Raw genomic sequence first — 19517 nt, forward strand, 5'->3', positions numbered from 1 at the left:
CAATCGACAATGGATTCACGGTCATCATTAGGCTCTTAATTCCAGATAGTTATTGAGGTCCAACTCCTCCATCTGCCGTGGCGGGATTTGAACCTGGGTCCCCACGACGTGACCTGGGTCTCCGGATTAACAATCCAGCGATAATAGCACCAGGGCATTGCCTCCCACTTCTGACTGGACCGCTCAAATTTTAATGTTGATCTCGATCTCTGTGTGCCTTCTCTGTCCCTGTAATGTTGTATTCCTCGGTCTGATCTGTTACCCTGATGCACTCTGTGTGGTATGATCAGCCTGCTCGGCACTCAAAACAAAACTTTTCACTGTATCTGGATACACATGAAAATAACAAATCAAATCAAAAATATAGCTCCACTATCTTATGCAGGGAGTGAGTGTTGAAGATGGGGGTTAGTGCCTTGATCAAGGGCTGGGGTGACCACTTTGCCCTGGACGGGGTCGGGCTACATGAGTGTTGCTGGAGCCGCACCTGTCCAGGCAAGTGGAAGGTATTCCATCACCCACCTGCCTTGTGCCTTGTCGATGGTGGGACAGGCTTTGTGGGGGGTTGGGAGAGTCAGGAGGGGAGTTGCTCACTACAGGACTCCCAGCCTCTGACCTGCTCTTGTAGTCACAGTGTTCGCATTGTTGGAACGCTCCGGCTGAACTGAAGCACCTTTTGCCTTCGTGAATGTATGTAAAAAAAAATCCCGTGGCTGTTATAGGGTGGGAGAGGGGTAGTGGTCTTCGGGTTCCTGAGGCTAATATTTATTGATCGACCAATCTGCATAACAAACAGCTGACCTGGGACATTAGCACTTTGCGGATCATGGGAACTTGCTGTGTGCAGATGGGCTGGTGTGTTTTACACATTTTGCCCCTGATCCTGAATGGGCAGTGAGGTGCTTTGGCAGCTTTGGAGGTGGTAGAAGGTGCTCGACAGATGCAATGTTTTTACGTCAGAGAATGGATGCCCCCATAAAAGCCAATCCTTGTCTGTTTTCCTCCTGCTCTTGTCTCTTTGGGGCGGCACGGTAGCTCAGTGGTTGGCACTGCAGCCTCACAGCACCAGGGACCCGGCTTCGATTCCAGCCTCGGATGTCTGTCTGTGTGGCGTTTGCATGTTCTCCCTGTGTCTGCGTGGGTTTCCTCCGGGTGCTCCGGTTTCCTCCCGCAGTCCAAAGATGTGCAGGCTAGGTGGATCGGCCATGCTAAATTGCCCATAGTGTTCAGGGGTGTGTGGGTTATAGGGGAATGGGTCTGGGTGGGATGCTTCAAAGAGCAGTGTGGACTTGTTGGGCCGAAGGGCCCGTTTCCACACTGTAGGGAATCTAATCTAATCTCCCTCTCTCTTCCAATCCACGCTGTAGGCTCAGCTCCTGGAACTGAGGACCCAGAATTACCAGCTGTCAGACCAAGTACGGAAGCAAAATGCAGGTGAGGAAGTGACAGGAATTGGACAGAGCAGGGTTTATTGCTGGATGGCGTAGAGGGAGATTTACTCTGTATCTAACTCCATGCTGTCCCTGTCCCTGGGAGTGTTTGATATGGGGGGGCGGGAAACAGTGTAAAAGGAGCTTTACTCTGTATCTAACCCCGTGCTGTCCCTGCCCTGGGAGTGTTTGATGGGGGGACAGTGCAGACGGAGTTTTACTCTGTATCTAACCCCGTGCTGTCCCTGCCCTGGGAGTGTTTGATGGGGGGACAGTGCAGAGGGAGTTTTACTCTGTATCTAACCCTGTGCTGTCCCTGCCCTTGGGAGTATTTGATGGGAGGGGACAGTGCAGTGGGAGCTTTACTCGATATCTAACCCCGTGCTGTCCCTGCCCTGGGAGTGTTTGATGGGGGGACAGTGCAGAGGGAGCTTTACTCGATATCTAACCCCGTGCTGTCCCTGCCCTGGGAGGGGACGGTGCAGAGGGAGCTTTAAGATTTTGCTGCGAGCTGGAATCAGTGATTCAGGAAGGGAATGGAGGCAGCTGTCACTCGGTGGATGGTAACCTTCTCCCTGCCTCCCACGTTTCAGAACTGAGTTCCCTGCGGCAGAAGTCCAGCAATGTGGAACGGGATCTGGCGAAAGCTCAGAAGGTAAGTGCTGACACACTCTGGTACTCCCCCCATCCCTGGTGTCACCCCTTATTCCCCAGAAAGGCTCCGAGTGCTATCTCTGTTATCCTGAGCCTTCCTTTTGAAGGATGCTGTGATCACAGAGCAGGGGAGGGGCAGGTATTGGGCGCTGAGCAGGGATGGGGGAGGGCATGGCTGCAATTTGGGTATGCGGATGTGGTGGTCGTAGGGTGCCTTGAAACTGCCGAACTATCTGGAAGAAATCCCTCCCCCACTCCTCATTTGTCACTGTTTCCGTGTGGGAGCTGGCCAGCCATTCTGTCCCTGTCCTGTGTGTGTTTTCTCGGGTCAGTGTGGGTTGAGCTTTACTGTGCATCTAGCCCTGTGCTATCCCTTGTCCTGGGAGTGTTTGATGGGGATTACAGTGTAGAGGGAGCTTTACTCTGTGTCTAGCTCCCTGTCCTGGGAGTGTTTGATGGGGGTTACAGTGTAGAGGGAGCTTTACTCTGTACCTAACCCCCTGTCCTGGGAGTGTTTGGGTGGACAGTGTAGAGGGAGCTTTGTGCGATATCACTCAGGGCAGAGGGCCCGCGCGGCTGGCTCCCTACAATGTGGAGTTGCACACTTAACCATGTTTAATTTCTCTCCCTTCCCCCAGGCTGTAATGAAAAGCAAGAAGGCCCAGGTGAGGTTACTGCATGTCCACTCCTGACATCTAAACCTTCCCACCATCCACTGGTGCTCTCCTTCCTTGGCTCTCGCCTCCCTCTGGCCGTAGCACCCTGTGACCCTGCCTTGCTGCTCCTCCTTGGGGACGGCCTTTCATGGCTTTGCAGTACCATTCGGGGCAGTGGGACGCAGGGAAGCAGCTCCTGCTCCCTACCCTCTCGAATTCCCTGCCCTTGGTGTGGATTGCCCAGAGTATGTGTGTGTAGCGGAGCCGTCTTGTGTACACAGAAACTCTCGGCTGGGTGCAAACAGGAAAATGCTGTCAGTCTGCCTGTGGCACCCTTTTCACCTCCCCTCACTGTGGGAGCATATCGGAAACCCCAAGCCCCCTGCTATTCCCAGAGTGGCCGCCAAAGCTAGTTGACTATCTCATTTCTAACTCCTTCTGAGAGTTCCTGCTGCCTTCCTTTTAATCCTGCTTTGTCAACCAACCTTTTATTTTTTATTCTCTAACATTTGTTCCTCAGTACTGATACATGGAAAGGCACCATTAAAAGGCAGCTGTTGTAAAAACTGTGTTCCTGTACTTCTGTGTCTTTTATAAAAGATATTCTGTTCCATGCTGCCCTCAAAGAGGGGAACACAAAGTAATAATTTTTGCATTCATTCACGGGATGAGGGCTTGGCCTGGCATTTCTTGCCCAGAGGGCAGTTAAGAGTCAATTACATTGCTGTGGGCCTGGAGTCACAGATAGGGGTGGCGTGTTTCCTTCCCTAAAGGATGTAAGTGACCCAGACTGGATCTTTCTAGCCATCATCAGACTCCCGAATTCCCCGAATCCCAACCTATTCAAATCCCACCATCTGCCGCAGCGAACCCTGGGCCCCGAACGTTACCCATGTCCCTGGATTAACAGCAATAATCCCACTAGGGCCGTTGCCTCTGCTTCTGGGCAGACCTCCGTCCACCTCCCCGAACCCAGTGGGGTTTCTTTTCCCTGACGGCTGGCTGGCTCCTTGTTCCGGGTTTGTGTCGGATTTAGCCTTCCTCTGACTTCCGCGGGGTAGTGGGAGCAGGGCAGAGGGGGGTGGCTTTGCAGTTGGAGCGCTCCCAATTTTGTCTGTTAGTCTTGACCTATTTTGTTTGAATTCCCTCCCAACACGCCAGGAGGTGGATGCCCTGCTGAGTGAAAACGAGATGCTCCAGGGTAAACTACACAGCCAAGAGGATGACTTTCGCTTGCAGAACACCACGCTCATGCAGGAGCTGTCCAAGGTGAGCCGTTTGGCCCCTCTTTCCCACCACCCCCCCCCAACCGTCTCCTGTAACTACACACCCCCCCCACCCCCCCACCCCCCCCGGGTCAGCGAGTCACATACCACGGAAGCAGACCCTTCGGCCCAACTAGTCCTGTTATCCTAAACTAAACTGTCTCGTCTGCCTGTGTTTGGCCCAAGTCCCTCCAAACCTTTCCTTTCACATCCTTGCCCAAATTGCTGTTAAATTATGTTCCTGTACCCACATCTACCGCTTCCTCATTGCATACACGCACCACCCTCTGTGTGAAAAAGTTGCTCCTCTGGTCCCTTTTGAGCCTTTCCCTTCTCTCACCTTAAACCTGTGCCCCTCTGCTTTGGGACTCCCCCACCATGGGGGTAAAAAGACCTTGCTATTCACCCTATCCATGCCCCTCGTGATTTTATAAACCTCTGTAAGGTCGCCCCCTCAGCCTGTGACACTGCGACCTTTCCCTGTGCTGTAGATGTCCCCATCTGTCGACCTTAACAACTCTATAACAGTGTGGTCTGTCTCGGTTTAAGATGAGGAATTTCTTCAACAATTCCCCGCCTCCAGCGCATTCCATTAAAAAACTCCCCAGAAATGGAGAACCTTCGGGGATTCTCTCTCATGAACGATGATGCGTCAGCGAGCAATCTGGAACGTGACCGTTGACCTGTACTCCCAGAGGTAACTCTTTAAATCAAATCCAAATCCACCGTTTAACGTTCCAGAGAACGCTGGTGGAACACACCAGGTCTGGCCTGGAGAGAAAGCAGCGCCACTTGGAAGACTGGACTGGCTTGTGGGCGCCCAGTTTCCGAAACCTTTCAGTTCAGTACAGCATTCAGGACATTAACACACTCTCTCTCTCTCTCTCTCTCTGTCTCTCTCTCTCTCTCTCTCTCTGTCTCTCTCTCTCTCTGTCTCTCTCTCTCTCTGTCTCTCTCTCTCTCTGTCTCTCTCTCTCTCTGTCTCTCTCTCTCTCTCTCTCTGTCTCTCTCTCTCCACGGTTGCTGCCAGACCTCCTGAGTTTCTCCAGCTTTCTGTGCCTACTTCGGGCTTCCAGCTTCTTAAGAATTTTGCCTTTATTTAATGAAACAACAGCTTGATTTCAGTAAAAGGCTCTCACTGCAAGCTCCCTAGTGCTATTTCCTGATCAGCCTGTTAAAAATGTTATTACATACCTCTGCAGCAAGTAGGACTTCAAACTGTGTCTCCTGTCTCAGAGGAAGGGACGTTAGCACAAGAACTTCTACCAGCTCCCCACTGATTCGTAGAGGGGCACAGGTTAACTCTTCATGCTCTGTTCAGTCTCCACTATTCCTCCAAATAAATGAAAGCAGAACCTTGTGGATGCTGGAAGATTGAAATGAACTAAAAATAAGGAAAACATTACAAAAAACTGAGCATGCCCCGGCTGCAGATGTGGGTGGTGGGGGGAAGTGAGAGTGTCAGAGATAGAGAGACCGAGACAGAATGAATGTGTCCAGTCTAGCGTGACCCTTCAGAACTGAAGGGTGATTGGAAGTTCTCTGGTCAGGGGGTGGGGGGGAGACAAGAGGAGCAGATGGAGTTCAATCCAGACACGTGCGAGGTGTTGCATTTTGATAAGACAAACCAGGGCGGACACGGTGGCCCAGTGGTTACCACTGCTGCCTCATAGCACTAGGGACCCAGGCTCGATCCCACCCGTGGGCGACTATCTGTGTGGAGTTTGCACGTTCTCCCTGTGTCTGCATGGGTTTCTTCCCGCAGTCCAAAGATGTGCAGGTTAGGGTGGATTGGCCGTGCTAAATTGCCCCATAGTGTTCAGGGATGTGTAGATTAAGTGAGTTATAGGGGGATGGGTCTGTGTGGGATGCTCTGAGGGTCGCTGTTCGCCTGTTTCCACGTTGTAGGGATTCTGTGACTCCATGACTTACGCAACAATTAAAAACCGAAAGAACTGCAGATGCTGTAAATCAGAAACAAAACCAGAAGTTGCTGGAAAAGCTCAGCAGGTCTGGCAGCATCTGTGGAGAGAGAAATCAGAGTTGACGTTTCGGGTCCGGTGACCCTTCCTCAGAACTCTTACACACTTAATGGCAGGGACCTGGGCAATGTTGGCGAACAAAGAGACCATGAGGTGTGGGTATATATATAATTGGAGTGGCAGGTAGACAGGGCGGTGAGGGAGGGGTTTGGGACGCTCGCCTTTATCGGTTGGTGCGCTGAGTGTAGGAGTTGGGAGGCTCGTGTTGCGGCTGTATTGGTGAGGCTGTTTTTGGAATACTGTGTTCAATCCCAGTCTCCCATGTTATGGGAAAGACGTTGTTAAACTGGGAGGGGTTCAGAAAAGATTTACGAGGATGTTGGACCTATAGTGAGAGGCAGAATAGGCTGGGGCTATTTTCCCTGGCCCCTCAGATGCTGAGGGGTGACCGTGTAAGTGTGTATAAAATTATGAGGGTCTTGGATAGAATGAATAGCTGTCTTTTCTGCAAGGGTGGGGGAGACTAGAACTGGGGGCGTAGGTTTAAGGTGAGAAGGGAAGGATTTAAAAGGGACCTGAGGGGCAAGCTTCTCACGCAGAGGGTGGTGCGTGTATGGAATGAGCTGCCAGATGATGTCGTGGAGGCTGATACAGTTACAACATTTAAAATGCATTTGGATGGGGACATGAATAGGAAGGATTTAGAGAGATATGGGCCAAATACTAGCAGAGGAGAGTAGATCAGCATGGAATGGTTGGGCTGAATGTTCTATTTCTGTGCATCTGACTCATTTATAAATATCATATGGAGAGCGAATAGTGGTAGAGGTGTGAAATAGGTGTTGATGGCAGGTGGTCTGTCATTGGGTGCCTGACTCTGTCCCTCTCTCTGTGGCCCACTTCAGCTTTGTTCCCAGATCGAGGAGCTGGAGGCGGAGAACAAGCGGATCAAGGAGGGCTGTCCGGTGTCGGGCACAGCGCCCCCGCCGAGCCAGCTCGATGGGGAGTTGCTGCGGCTACAGGCTGAGAACACAGCACTGCAAAAAAACATGGCAGGTAATTCCCTCAAACTGCCTTTGAAGGGCAGTGTCTCACTGGGCAAGCATAACACTGTCTGTAACCCCGTGCCGTCCCTGGCCTGGGAGTGTTTAATCGGCCGGGGGGTGGGGTGGGGGGGGGTGTGGCACAGTGCAGAGGGAGCTTTACTCTGTTTCTAACCCTCTGTCCTGGGAGTGTTTGATGGGGGGGACAGTGTAGAGGGAGCTTTATTCTGTATCTGACTCTGTGTTGTCCTTGTCCTGGGAGTGTTTGATGGGGCACCGTGTAGAGGGAGCTGTACTGTGTACGTAACCGTGGTCTGCCCCTGACATGGGAGTGTTTGGATGGGGCGGTGGGGGAACAGTGAGTGTGACTAAATGTGATGCCTGTCATTTGCTGTCAGCTCTACAGCAGCGTTACGAGGCGGAAATCCACGCTCTGAGGCAGAGTGAGGAGAAACACGACCATGGGCAAGAAATGGACATTGTGGACGGGCAGGGTCCTGACGCTGAGCTAAAGGACGAAGTGGAGGAAGGCCCTCAGGACTCAAACAAAACCCTACTGGACAAACTGGAACAGGTTTGGAAACGTCAGAGGGGCTGAAAACAAAGGCAGAGGGAGTTCTTCTCCGTATCTAACCCCGTGCTGTCCCTGTCCTGGGAGTGTTTGATGGGGGACAGCGTAGAGGGAGTTCTTCTCCGTATCTAACCCCGTGCTGTCCCTGTCCTGGGAGTGTTTGATGGGGGACAGCGTAGAGGGAGTTCTTCTCCGTATCTAACCCCGTGCTGTCCCTGTCCTGGGAGTGTTTGATGGGAGTACAGTGTAGAGGGAGTTCTTCTCCGTATCTAACCCCGTGCTGTCCCTGTCCTGGGAGTGTTTGATGGGAGTACAGTGTAGAGGGAGTTCTCCTCCGTATCTAACCCCGTGCTGTCCCTGTCCTGGGAGTGTTTGATGGCAGTACAGTGTAGAGGGAGCTCTTCTCCGTATCTAACCCCGTGCTGTCCCTGCCCTGGGAGTGTTTGATGGGGGACAGTGTAGAGGGAGCTCTTCTCTGTATCTAACCCCGTGCTGTCCCTGCCCCTGGGAGTGTTTGATGGGGGACAGTGTAGAGGGAGCTCTTCTCCGTATCTAACCCCGTGCTGTCCCTGTCCCTGGGAGTGTTTAATGGGAGGACAGTGCAGAGGGAGCTTTACTCCGTATCTAACCCCATGCTGTCCCTGTCCCTGAGAGTGTTTGATGGGGGACAGTGTAGAGGGAGCTCTTGTCTGTATCTAACCCCGTGCTCTCCTGGGAGTGTTTGATGGGGGACAATGTAGAGGGAGCTTTACTCCGTATCTAACCTCGTGCTGTCCCTGTCCTGGGAGTGTTTGATGGGGGACAGCGTAGAGGGAGCTCTTCTCCGTATCTAACCCCGTGCTGTCCCTGTCCTGGGAGTGTTTGATGGGGGGACAGTGTAGAGGGAGCTTTACTCTGTATCTAACCCCATCCTGTCCCTGTCCCTGTCCCTGTCCCTGGGAGTGTTTGATGGGGGGACGGTGTAGAGGGAGCTTTACTCTGTATCTAACCCCATGCTGTCCCTGTCCTTGGGAGTGTTTGATGGGGGATGGTGTAGAGGGAGCTTTACTCTGTTCCTAACCCCCTGTCCCTGGGAGTGTTTGCTGGGGGAGGACTGAAAGCTTTGGCCGTGTGGCTGTGGGGGAGATGAGGACGGTGTGGATCTGGGGGTGGGGGGTGTCGGTGAGCTGTGAGAGGCCTCATTATAGTGACGTGCTTCTTCACTTGCCATCCCGTTCAGGCAGAGGCGAAATGCACGAAGCTGGAAGAGAGGTTGAAGGAGTTGAACGGTGAGTACAGGGCCCGGGGTTTCTGGTATCTGTGGGGAGCCACTGGCCCGCGGCGCTGAGCACCCTGCCTCAGAGTGAGCGAGAAGATGGGTGTAGCTTAAGCAGGCTGTCGGTCCCTGATGGTGCTCCCCGCTCCTGGCCTGCCCGTCCCAGCTGGTGCTCCCCGCTCCTGGCCTGCCCGTCCCAGCTGGTGCTCCCCGCTCCTGGCCTGCCCGTCCCAGCTGGTGCTCCCCGCTCCTGGCCTGCCCTTCCCAGCTGGTGCTCCCCGCTCCTGGCCTGCCCGTCCCAGCTGGTGCTCCCCGCTCCTGGCCTGCCCGTCCCAGCTGGTGCTCCCCGCTCCTGGCCTGCCCGTCCCAGCTGGTGCTCCCCGCTCCTGGCCTGCCCGTCCCAGCTGGTGCTCCCCGCTCCTGGCCTGCCCGTCCCAGCTGGTGCTCCCCGCTCCTGGCCTGCCCGTCCCAGCTGGTGCTCCCCGCTCCTGGCCTGCCCGTCCCAGCTGGTGCTCCCCGCTCCTGGCCTGCCCGTCCCAGCTGGTGCTCCCCGCTCCTGGCCTGCCCGTCCCAGCTGGTGCTCCCCGCTCCTGGCCTGCCCGTCCCAGCTGGTGCTCCCCGCTCCTGGCCTGCCCGTCCCAGCTGGTGCTCCCCGCTCCTGGCCTGCCCGTCCCAGCTGGCGCTCCCCGCTCCTGGCGCGCCGGTCCCAGCTGGCGCTCCCCGCTCCTGGCCTGCCCGTCCCAGCTGGCGCTCCCCGCTCCTGGCGCGCCGGTCCCTGCTGGCGCTCCCCGCTCCTGGCCTGCCCGTCCCTGCTGGCGCTCCCCGCTCCTGGCGCGCCGGTCCCTGCTGGCGCTCCCCGCTCCTGGCGCGCCGGTCCCTGCTGGCGCTCCCCGCTCCTGGCCTGCCCGTCCCTGCTGGCGCTCCCCGCTCCTGGCCTGCCCGTCCCTGCTGGCGCTCCCCGCTCCTGGCCTGCCCGTCCCTGCTGGCGCTCCCCGCTCCTGGCGCGCCGGTCCCTGCTGGCGCTCCCCGCTCCTGGCCTGCCCGTCCCAGCTGGCGCTCCCCGCTCCTGGCGCGCCGGTCCCAGCTGGCGCTCCCCGCTCCTGGCCTGCCCGTCCCAGCTGGCGCTCCCCGCTCCTGGCCTGCCCGTCCCAGCTGGCGCTCCCCGCTCCTGGCGCGCCGGTCCCAGCTGGCGCTCCCCGCTCCTGGCCTGCCCGTCCCAGCTGGCGCTCCCCGCTCCTGGCGCGCCGGTCCCTGCGGGCGCTCCCCGCCCCAGTTCCACCTGTTTGTGTCTGTGTCTCTGGTTCCATTCTTTTGGTCCTTCTCTCCACCACCATCGTTACCCCCTCCCGCCTCCTCCCTGCGTCTCCTTGGGCACCCCATCGTCTGGCTCTTGTTGTGAATGACCCTATCTCTCTCCCCTCTCCCCCACCCCCCCACCCCCCTCTTTTCTCTCTCTCTCTCTCTCTCTCTCTCTCTCTCTCTCTCTCTCTCTCTCTCTCTCTCTTCCCCCCCTCGCCCCTCTCTCTCCCCCCCCCTCGCCCCTCTCTTCTCCCTCCCTGTCTCCGTCTCTGTCCACCCCCCACCTCTCGAAACCCCCCCCCCCCCCCCCGCCTTTCCCGGCAGAGATGGAGTTGAAGTGGGAGACTGAACAAGAGGAGAAGCGATTGCTGAAGGAACAACTCCAGGCCCTGGAGGTGAGCCTGGGGCTTGGTGGGGGTCTGCACTGGGGAGATGGGGAGGGCCCTGCATTCGCCAGACCACCCTGGCACCCTGGGCGAGTGCAGAAATCCTGGCACTGGACCTGGCAGACCTCCACCTGGGGCTGCTTTGGAAACAAACTGGGCCCTGTGTTTACACCAAGCTCCCTCGAGGGGCAGGTATTAACCAGGCGGTGTGGTCACTGTGCTGGTGACCCAGAGGCTCTGCTGTGCCTCTGGGCGATATCCAAATCCCGCCCTGGGCCACCTGGGTATTTATAGTGGAGGGCACCCAGCCTGGGCCTACACGTGACTGCTGCAGGCTCAGTGCTGAGGGAGCGCTCTGCGACCCCTTGGCCAGTGGAACCACTTGCTGTTGGCCGTGTTAGTTCGCTGGGATAACTGACATTTCAATCCCCTCACCTCCTTGGACGTTCTCATCCCCAGGCTGACTGCTGGGGTTTCAGTGTCTAACCCTCTGTTGGTGGTGGGGAGCATCAGGCTGTTGCCTGGACTCCAGTCTCCCAGCGTGACTGATTTTCACCTTGTTTATTCCTCTCTAACAGGCCTCAAAGCAGCTGGAGCTGAACAAACTGCAGGATGATATCAGTAAGGTAGAGAGTACCAGTGCGACCAGACACGATTCTCTCCAGTCCCTTAGCACTGCTCTGTCACAGACGTGGCACTTTTCACTTGTTTTTCCTTACCCCCACACCCCCACTCTGCCCTCAGGTGTACTTTCTCCACCCCCCCCCCCCACCCCTGTCACTTTCGCTGTCTGTCTGCTCACATTCACTCCTCTCACTGTTCACTCTTTCTCTTCTTACATTCTCGCTGTCTCTCTCGTGTGCTTTGTCTCCCTCTTGCTCTCTCTCACTCTCTTCCTCTTCCCCCCTCCCCCTTTTGTGTTCTGCCTCTCCCCATTGTGTGCATTCTCTCTCTCTCTCTCTCTCTCACTTACACTCTCAGTCTCTCTCTCTCTCTCTCACACTTTCGCGCTCTCGCTCGCTCCCTCAACTCACCTCACTCACCCACCAACTCTCCGTCTTCCCCTCCGCCTACTGACCCCATCGGGTGCATTCTGTCTCTGTCCTTTTGCCTGCTTTCTGTCTTCTTGCACCCCCCACCTCGTGCGCGCTCTCTCCCCCCCACCCCTCTACTGTCCCCATAATGTGCGTTCTTGTGTCTCTGTTTCTTCTTCCCATTGCATGCATTCTGTCCTCTCTCTCTCTCTTTTTCCCCCTCACATGCATTGTGCTCTCTTTCCTGTGTATGTGTTCACTCTGTCTCTTGCCCCCTTCCCCCCCACCTATCCAGCGTGTGTGACATTGTCTTCCTATCCCCGCAGGTCTCCGAGAAGCTGAAGAAGAAGCACGAGAGGTGAGTCTGGCACAGCCCCCTGCCCCCTCATGAGAGCTTTGCTCACAGTTTCAAAATGTGGAGGCAGCTTTTACTGTGTACCGAACCCCGTGCTGTCCCTGTCCCTGGGAGGGTTTGATGGCGGGACAGCATAGAGGCAGCTTTACCCTATATCTAACCCCGTGCTGTCCCTGTCCCTGGGAGGGTTTGATGTGTGTGGGGGGGGGGGGGGGGGGGGGTGGGTGGTGTTGGATGATTTGAGGGGATGAGCGGTTCGTTTGGGGTAGCCGACAGTGAGTCCCCTGTGAGTGGGGCCTTCCCTGTTTCTCTGGGAGTGTACAGGTCACCATCGCTCTCCATGACACTGCTGTTCGATTTCACTAACCTTAGCAACTGACTGACAGGTTTGTTTGTTCTTCCCGTCTCCCTCCTACCCTGCGCCACCGCCTCCCCCCCCCCCCCCCCACCACCACCCACGCACCGCCTACTCACGGTCCCTCTCCCCCACCCCCCCACCCCACCCTAGCTTTCTGCGTCTGCAGGCTGAGAAGGAGGCTTTGTACAATGACAGCAGGTAGGCACAGTGACACAGCTACCCCCTAGCAGCGCTGAGAGTGACAGTGCCACACTGTCAGAGGGTCAGTGCCCAGGCAGCACTGCCCTGTCGGAGGGTCAGTGCAGAAGGAGCTTCACACTGTCAAAAGGTCAGCGCTGAGGGAGCGCCGCACTGTCGGAGGGTCAGCGCTGAGGGAGTCGGCACTGTCAGAGGGTCAGCGCTGAGGGAGCGCCGCACTGTCGGAGGGTCAGCGCTGAGGGAGCGCCACACTGTCGGTGGCGGGGGGGGGAGTGTGCTGCAAACCAGTAGTTCTCCACCTCCTGCATTGACTGGCAGTGGGGGGGGTGATCAGGCAGCTGGATTCACAGCACAGCCCCTTTTCTCATCTGTGTGGCATTGTATCTCAAGTTCCCTCACTTCGCTCTCCGTCTCTCTTTACTATTTGGCCTGCCTGTCTGTCTGTCTCTCTCTCTCTCTCTCTCTCTCTCTCTCTCTCTCTGTCTCTCCCTGTATGCTCCCGCCTCCTACCGCCCCCTACCTGTCTCCAGGACGAAGATCGAGGAAGTCCAACAACGGAAGGAGGAGGATTTGAAATCCTCAACACTTGGAACCAGCGACTGCAGCAAGACCTACAGGCTGCCAATCAGGTACTGAGACTCGGCACAGTGGCTTGATATTCAGTAAAAGAGCAACGTTGCCTCAGGTCTCCTTCTGCAGCCCCTTCCTCCCCAAGTCACCATCCTGTGCCATTCTCGAATTGAACCTGTCTTACAGACCCTAACTACACACTGCAAGGAGACGTTCAGGTCTTCTGCACGTTGCTTTGTAAAATCTAACGACCCTCTTGATCTCCATCTCTCTCCACATCGGTGCAGCTTCTCCCTATCGACTCTTTCCGGTCTGGTCAGGCCCTCCTACCCCTCGCTCATGATGTTGTAAACCTCTATCAGATCCCCCTCTCTCCAAGGGAGAACACACCGCAACTTCCCCGGTCCCTCCTCGTCCCTGATTCCTTGGAATCAGAATCCCTACAGCGAGGAAACAGGCTATTTGGCCCATTTGAGTCCACACCAACCCCCCGAAGAGCCTCCTACCCAGACCAGTCCCCTCCTCACTTGTAATCCTCCATTCCCCACGGCCAATCCACCCTAACCCGCACATCCCTGGGCACTACGGGACAATTTAACACGGCCAATCCCACCCTAACCTGCACATCCCTGGGCACTACGGGACAATTTAGCACGGCCAATCCCACCCTAACCCGCACATCCCTGGACACTACGGGACAATTTAGCACGGCCAATCCCACCCTAACCCGCACATCCCTGGGTACTACGGGACAATTTAGCACGGCCAATCCCACCCTAACACGCACATCCCTGGGCACTACGGGACAATTTAGCACGGCCAATCCCACCCTAACCTGCACATCCCTGGGCACTACGGGACAATTTAGCACGGCCAATCCACCCTTAGGGATAGTCAGCACGGTTTTGTGAAGGGAAGGTCGTGCCTCACAAACCTTATTGAGTTCTTTGAGAAGGTGACCAAGCAGGTAGAGGAGAGTAAACCGGTGGATGTGGTGTATATGGATTTCAGCAAGGCATTCGATAAGATTCCCCACAATAGGCTATTGTACAAAATGCGGAGGAATGGAATTGTGGGAGATATAGCAGTTTGGATCGGAAATTGGCTTGCTGAAAGAAGACAGAGGGTGGTAGTTGATGGGAAATGTTCATCCTGGAGACCAGTTACTGGTGGTGTACCACAAGGGTCGGTGTTGGGTCCACTGCTGCTTGTCATTTTTATAAATGACCTGGATGAGGGCGTAGAAGGATGGGTTAGTAAATTTGCAGACGACACTAAGGTCGGTGGAGTTGTGGATAGTGACGAAGGATGCTGTAGGTTGCAGAGAGACATAGATAAGCTGCAGAGCTGGGCTGAGAGGTGGCAAATGGAGTTTAATGCAGACAAGTGTGAGGTGATGCACTTCGGTAGGAGTAACCGGAAGGCAAAGTACTGGGCTAATGGTAAGATTCTTAGCAGTGTAGATGAGCAGAGAGATCTCGGTGTCCATGTACACAGATCCTTGAAAGTTGCCACGCAGGTTGACAGGGCTGTTAAGAAGGCATACAGTGTTTTAGCTTTTATTAATAGAGGGATCGAGTTCCGGAAACAAGAGGTTATGCTGAAGCTGTACAAAACTCTGGTGCGGCCGCACTTGGAGTATTGTGTATAGTTCTGGTCACCGCATTATAAGGAGGATGTGGAAGCTTTGGAAAGGGTGCAGAGGAGATTTACTAGGATGTTGCCTGGTGTGGAGGGAAGGTCTTACGAGGAAAGGCTGAGGGACTTGAGGCTGTTTTCATTAGAGAGAAGAAGGTTGAGAGGTGACTTAATTGAAACATATAAAATAATCAGAGGGTTCGATAGGGTAGATAGGGAGAGCCTTTTTCCTAGGATGGTGACGGCGAGGATGAGGGGGCATAGCTTTAAATCGAGGGGTGAAAGATATAGGACAGATGTCAGAGGTAGTTTCTTTACTCAGAGAGTAGTAAGGGAATGGAACACCTTGCCTGCAACGGTAGTAGATTCGCCAACTTTAGGTACATTTAAGTCATCATTGGATAAGCATATGGACGTACATGGAATAGTGTAGGTTAGATGGGCTTGAGATCGATATGACAGGTCAGCACAACATCGAGGGCCGAAGGGCCTGTACTGTGCTGTAATGTTCTGTGTTCTAACCCGCACCTCCCTGGGCACCACGGGACAATTTAGCACGGCCAATCCCACCCTAACCCGTACATCCTGGGCACTACGGGGCAATTTAGTACGGCCAATCCCACCCTAACCCGCACATCCCTGGGCACTACGGGACAATTTAGCACGGCCAATCCCACCCTAACCCGCACATCCCTGGCACTACGGGGCAATTTAGTACGGCCAATCCCACCCTAACCCGCACATCCCTGGGCACCACGGGACAATTTAGCACGGCCAATCCCACCCTAACCTGCACATCCCTGGGCACTACGGGACAATTTAGCACGGCCAGTCCACCCTAACCCGCACATCCCTGGGCACTACGGGACAATTTAGCACGGCCAGTCCACCCTAACCCGCACATCCCTGGGCACTACGGGACAATTTAGCTCGGCCAATCCCACCGTAACCCACACATCCCTGGGCACTACGGGACAATTTAGCACGGCCAATCCACTCTAACCCGCACATCCCTGGGCACTACGGGACAATTTAGCACGGCCAATCCCACCCTAACCTGCACATCCCTGGGCACGATGGGGCATTTTAGTACGGCCAATCCCACCCTAACCCACACATCCCTGGGAAATTTGGACTGTGGAGGAAACCCACGCAGACACAGGGAGAATGTCCAAACACAGACAGTCACCGGAGGCTGGAATCGAACCAGGTCCCTGGCACTGTGAGGCAGCAGCACTAACCACTGAGCCACTGTCCCGCTCAGTCTGCACTTTCTCTCTGATTAATTTGCATCTTCCCTCTAATGTGGTGCCCACAACTGTGACACAGTACTCTGGCTGGGGTCTGATAGGCGCTTGTAATCAGATTCACTCTCGGATTCAGTGCCCTAGTTAATAAAGCTGAGGGCACTCTTTAAGTTACTAACTGCTAGCCAGTGGCCCATCTCTTTTCTGACTTTGTTCACAGGTTGTGGGTGTCATTGGCGAGTCTCATGTTGCCCCTCCTTTGAAACTCCCCGCCCCGTCCTCCCCACCTGCCCCGTGTCCCCACAACACGAGGTTTTGTGACCCACTAGACCAGTGATATTCCCACAACTCCATTCCGAGTCCTTCCCAGCCCAGTTCAATGGGGAGGACATGCGTATTTTGAGTTTGGATGCATTTCCAGACAGCTGAAGCTTCCAGCCTGAACACAGGGGCAGTACCACTCTGCCATATGAGATATTAGGCCGTACAGCGCACTGCGTCTGCCCCTCCATTCCATCGTGTTCTCGTCAGTTCTCCCCCCAGTCTCCTGCCTTCTCCCCGTAAACCCTTGATCCGCTCACCATCCTGCCTAACTCTGGTTTAAAGATGCTCAATGGCTCGGCCTCCCGAAACCCTCAGCAGCAGTGAGTTCTACAGGCTCACCAGTCCTCTGGCTGAAGAAATTCCTCCTCATCTCAGTTCCGAATCCTTTCGCTCTGAGGCTGTGTCTCGGATTCTAGTTTTTCCTTCTGGTGAAATTGTCTTCTGCACGTCCGCTCTATCCAGGCCTTTCCACATTCTGGAAGTTTCGCTCAGATACCGCCCCCCCCCCCCCCCCCCCCTTCTATAAACTCCATCGAGTACAGACCCAGAGTCCTCAACCCACCCCCCATATGCAAGTACTCGAGGCCTGGCATCATTCCCGTAGACCTCCTGTGGACTTCTGAGGCCACCACATTCTCCCTCAGATATGGGGCCCAAAACTGCTGCGCGATATTCCGAATGCGGTGTGACCGCAGCCTTTTACAGCCTCAGCAGCACATCCCTGCCATTTGTAGTGTAGCCCACTTGAGATGAACGCTAACATTGCATTTACCTTTGTAACTGTCAACTGAACCTGCGCGTTAACTTTCTAGACCGTCCCGACCTCGGACTCCTAAGTCCCTTTGTTCCTCAGATTTCCAACGCCTTTCCCCATTTGAATGACCAGCCTTCCTCCCCAGTGTGCAATTAGCTCAGTCTTCTAACATTGTGTTCCATGTCGCACTCGTTTGCCCACACTCCTAGCTTGTTCAAGACCTTCTGCAGCCTCCCCCCCTCCCACTCCCTGCCCTTCTGTCTACAGACGTAGTAAAAACTCCCGCAGATTTTTAATGTGAACAGTTGTGGTCCAAGCACATTCCACGAGTCGTGGCTGACACCCTTTACCCGTACTGTCTGCCATCTGCAGTCAAGCACCCAACACCTTTTTCTGAAGAAGGGTCCCGACCCGAAAACTCAAGCTTTCCTGCTCCTCTGATGCTGCCTTGGCCCGCTGTGTCATTCCAGCTTCACATCGTGTTTTCTCAGATTCTCCAATGTCAGCAGTTCCTACTATCTCCCTAACACCATATGTTCCTGCCTTATTTAGCAGTCTCCTGTGTGCCATCTTATCAAAAGAGATCTGAGTAGACCACCTGTCTTGAACCAGCGCTCTCCCTATTTGTAAAACCCCCTCCAAGACCACCTGATGGATCAGTTAAACAAGGTGGGGGGAATCAAGGGCGGAATGGGATTAGAAAGCTTTGGAGGGGAAGATGGTAGCTCAAGCTGCTTCAGTACTGACTGTCCCCCTTCAAGGCTCACGAAGCTAGCTCTCGTACCCGCGCCCTTCAGCTAGTTCCTGATCTTTCTGTCTTGCCTGCCCAGAGCGTTGCGGAGATGAAGGAGCAAGTGCGGAAACTACAGAAGGACCACGAGGTCATGCTGCAGAGTCTCCGGGATCAGGTCAGTTGCTCCAGGCCGCTGCGAGGAGCAAAATGCAGACTCTCGGCTTCCTGACTTGCATGCCCCCTTACCCGTTCTCTCCCTCCGTCAGTTTGCAAAGCTCGTTGGTGCACTCTCTCTCAATTCCTGGGATGGTTTGGCACAGCAGGATCCCGCAGAGCGCATTGGGATTCTGTCGAATGGGAGTGTGAACAGGAAGGGGTTTGTGTCCATTGCGATGGTGTAGAGTGGGAGTGAATGGGAAGGGGTTTGTGTCCATTGCGATGGTGTAGAGTGGGAGTGAATGGGAAGGGGTTTGTGTCCATTGCGACAGTGTAGAGCGGAGTGAACGGGGAAGGGGTTTGGGGTCCATGGGGACGGTGTAGAGCGGGAGTGAATGGGGAAGGGGTTTGGGGACCATGGGGACGGTGTAGAGCGGGAGTGAACGGGAAGGGGTTTGGGGTCCACGGGGACGGTGTAGAGCGGGAGTGAACGGGTAGGGGTTTGGGGTCCATGGGGCCGGTGTAGAGCGGGAGTGAACGTGGAAGGGGGTTTGGGGTCCATGGGGACGGTGTAGAGCGGAGTGAACGGGGACGGGGTTTGGGGTCCACTGGACCGTGTAGAGCGGGAGTGAACGGGGAAGGGGTTTGGGGTCCATTTGGGACGGTGTAGAGCTGGAGTGAACGGGAAGGGTTTGGGTCCATGGGACGGTGTAGAGCGGGAGTGAACGGGGAAGGGGTTTGGGGTCCGTGGGGACGGCGTAGAGCGGGAGTGAACGGGGAAGGGGTTTGGGGTCCATGGGGACGGTGTAGAGCGGGAGTGAACGGGAAGGGTTGGGTCCGTGGGACGGTGTAGAGCGGGAGTGGAACGGGGAAGGGGTTTGGGGTCCATGGGACGGTGTAAGCGGGAGTGAACGGGAAGGGGTTTGGGTCCATGGGACGGTGTAGAGCGGGAGTGAACGGGGAGGGTTGGTCCATGGGACGGTGTAGAGCGGGAGTGAACGGGAAGGGTTTGGGTCCATGGGGACGGTGTAGAGCGGGAGGGAACGGGAGGGGTTTGGGGTCCATGGGGACGGTGTAGAGCGGGAGTGAACGGGGAAGGGGTTTGGGTCCATGGGGACGGTGTAGAGCGGGAGTGAACGGGGAAGGGGTTTGGGTCCATGGGGACGGTGTAGAGCGGGAGTGAACGGGGAAGGGGTTTGGGTCCATGGGGACGGTGTAGAGCGGGAGTGAACGGGAAGGGGTTTGGTCCATGGGGACGGTGTAGAGCGGGATGTGAACGGGGAAGGGGGTTTGGGTCCATGGGACGGTGTAGAGCGGGAGTGAGTGGGAGATTTCCTGAGTGAGCCACTCGCAAGGTGAGATCTGTCGTGTTCGCTTTGATTCCATCCTGCTGCTGCTATTTGTTATACCTGTTTGCCAGCTCTAATTGAAAGCTGTGATCCTGTTGCTGTGTTATCGCTCTCCATGTGAACGGACTTCTCTCACGATAGCTACTGCCCTTCCGTTTTTTGTCTGCGTACCAGTTCAATGTCCCTCTGTCTGAATGTCTAATCCAATCACACTTCGGTCCGTGTCTCTGTGCAAGCTTCAGTTTTATCCGTTTGGCTCT

The 19517-nt window shown here is 55.4% G+C and overlaps 1 protein-coding gene across 3 annotated transcripts in view; it reads left to right on the forward strand.

Annotated features, from left to right (window-relative positions):
- The window catches only part of gripap1 (GRIP1 associated protein 1), a 22036-nt gene extending 4106 nt beyond the window's left edge, over positions 1 to 17930 (forward strand). The window contains exons 2-14 of one of the 3 annotated variants that reach the window (XM_059643966.1): positions 1368 to 1434; positions 2024 to 2085; positions 2723 to 2749; positions 3902 to 4009; positions 6893 to 7043; positions 7429 to 7604; positions 8821 to 8869; positions 10480 to 10550; positions 11120 to 11167; positions 11902 to 11933; positions 12439 to 12486; positions 13017 to 13115; positions 17850 to 17930. In XM_059643966.1, coding sequence (XP_059499949.1) covers positions 1368 to 1434; positions 2024 to 2085; positions 2723 to 2749; positions 3902 to 4009; positions 6893 to 7043; positions 7429 to 7604; positions 8821 to 8869; positions 10480 to 10550; positions 11120 to 11167; positions 11902 to 11933; positions 12439 to 12486; positions 13017 to 13115; positions 17850 to 17865 — 954 coding nt within the window. In that variant the 3' untranslated portion in view covers positions 17866 to 17930. The remainder of the gene's footprint in view (positions 1 to 1367; positions 1435 to 2023; positions 2086 to 2722; positions 2750 to 3901; positions 4010 to 6892; positions 7044 to 7428; positions 7605 to 8820; positions 8870 to 10479; positions 10551 to 11119; positions 11168 to 11901; positions 11934 to 12438; positions 12487 to 13016; positions 13116 to 17849) is intronic. The other 2 variants (XM_059643967.1, XM_059643968.1) reach the window with 2 other exon arrangements.
- Positions 17931 to 19517: the final 1587 nt, after the last annotated feature.

The sequence above is a fragment of the Stegostoma tigrinum genome, unplaced genomic scaffold (assembly GCF_030684315.1).
Source record: "Stegostoma tigrinum isolate sSteTig4 unplaced genomic scaffold, sSteTig4.hap1 scaffold_351, whole genome shotgun sequence".
In the NCBI taxonomy this organism is placed as follows: Eukaryota; Metazoa; Chordata; class Chondrichthyes; order Orectolobiformes; family Stegostomatidae; genus Stegostoma; species Stegostoma tigrinum.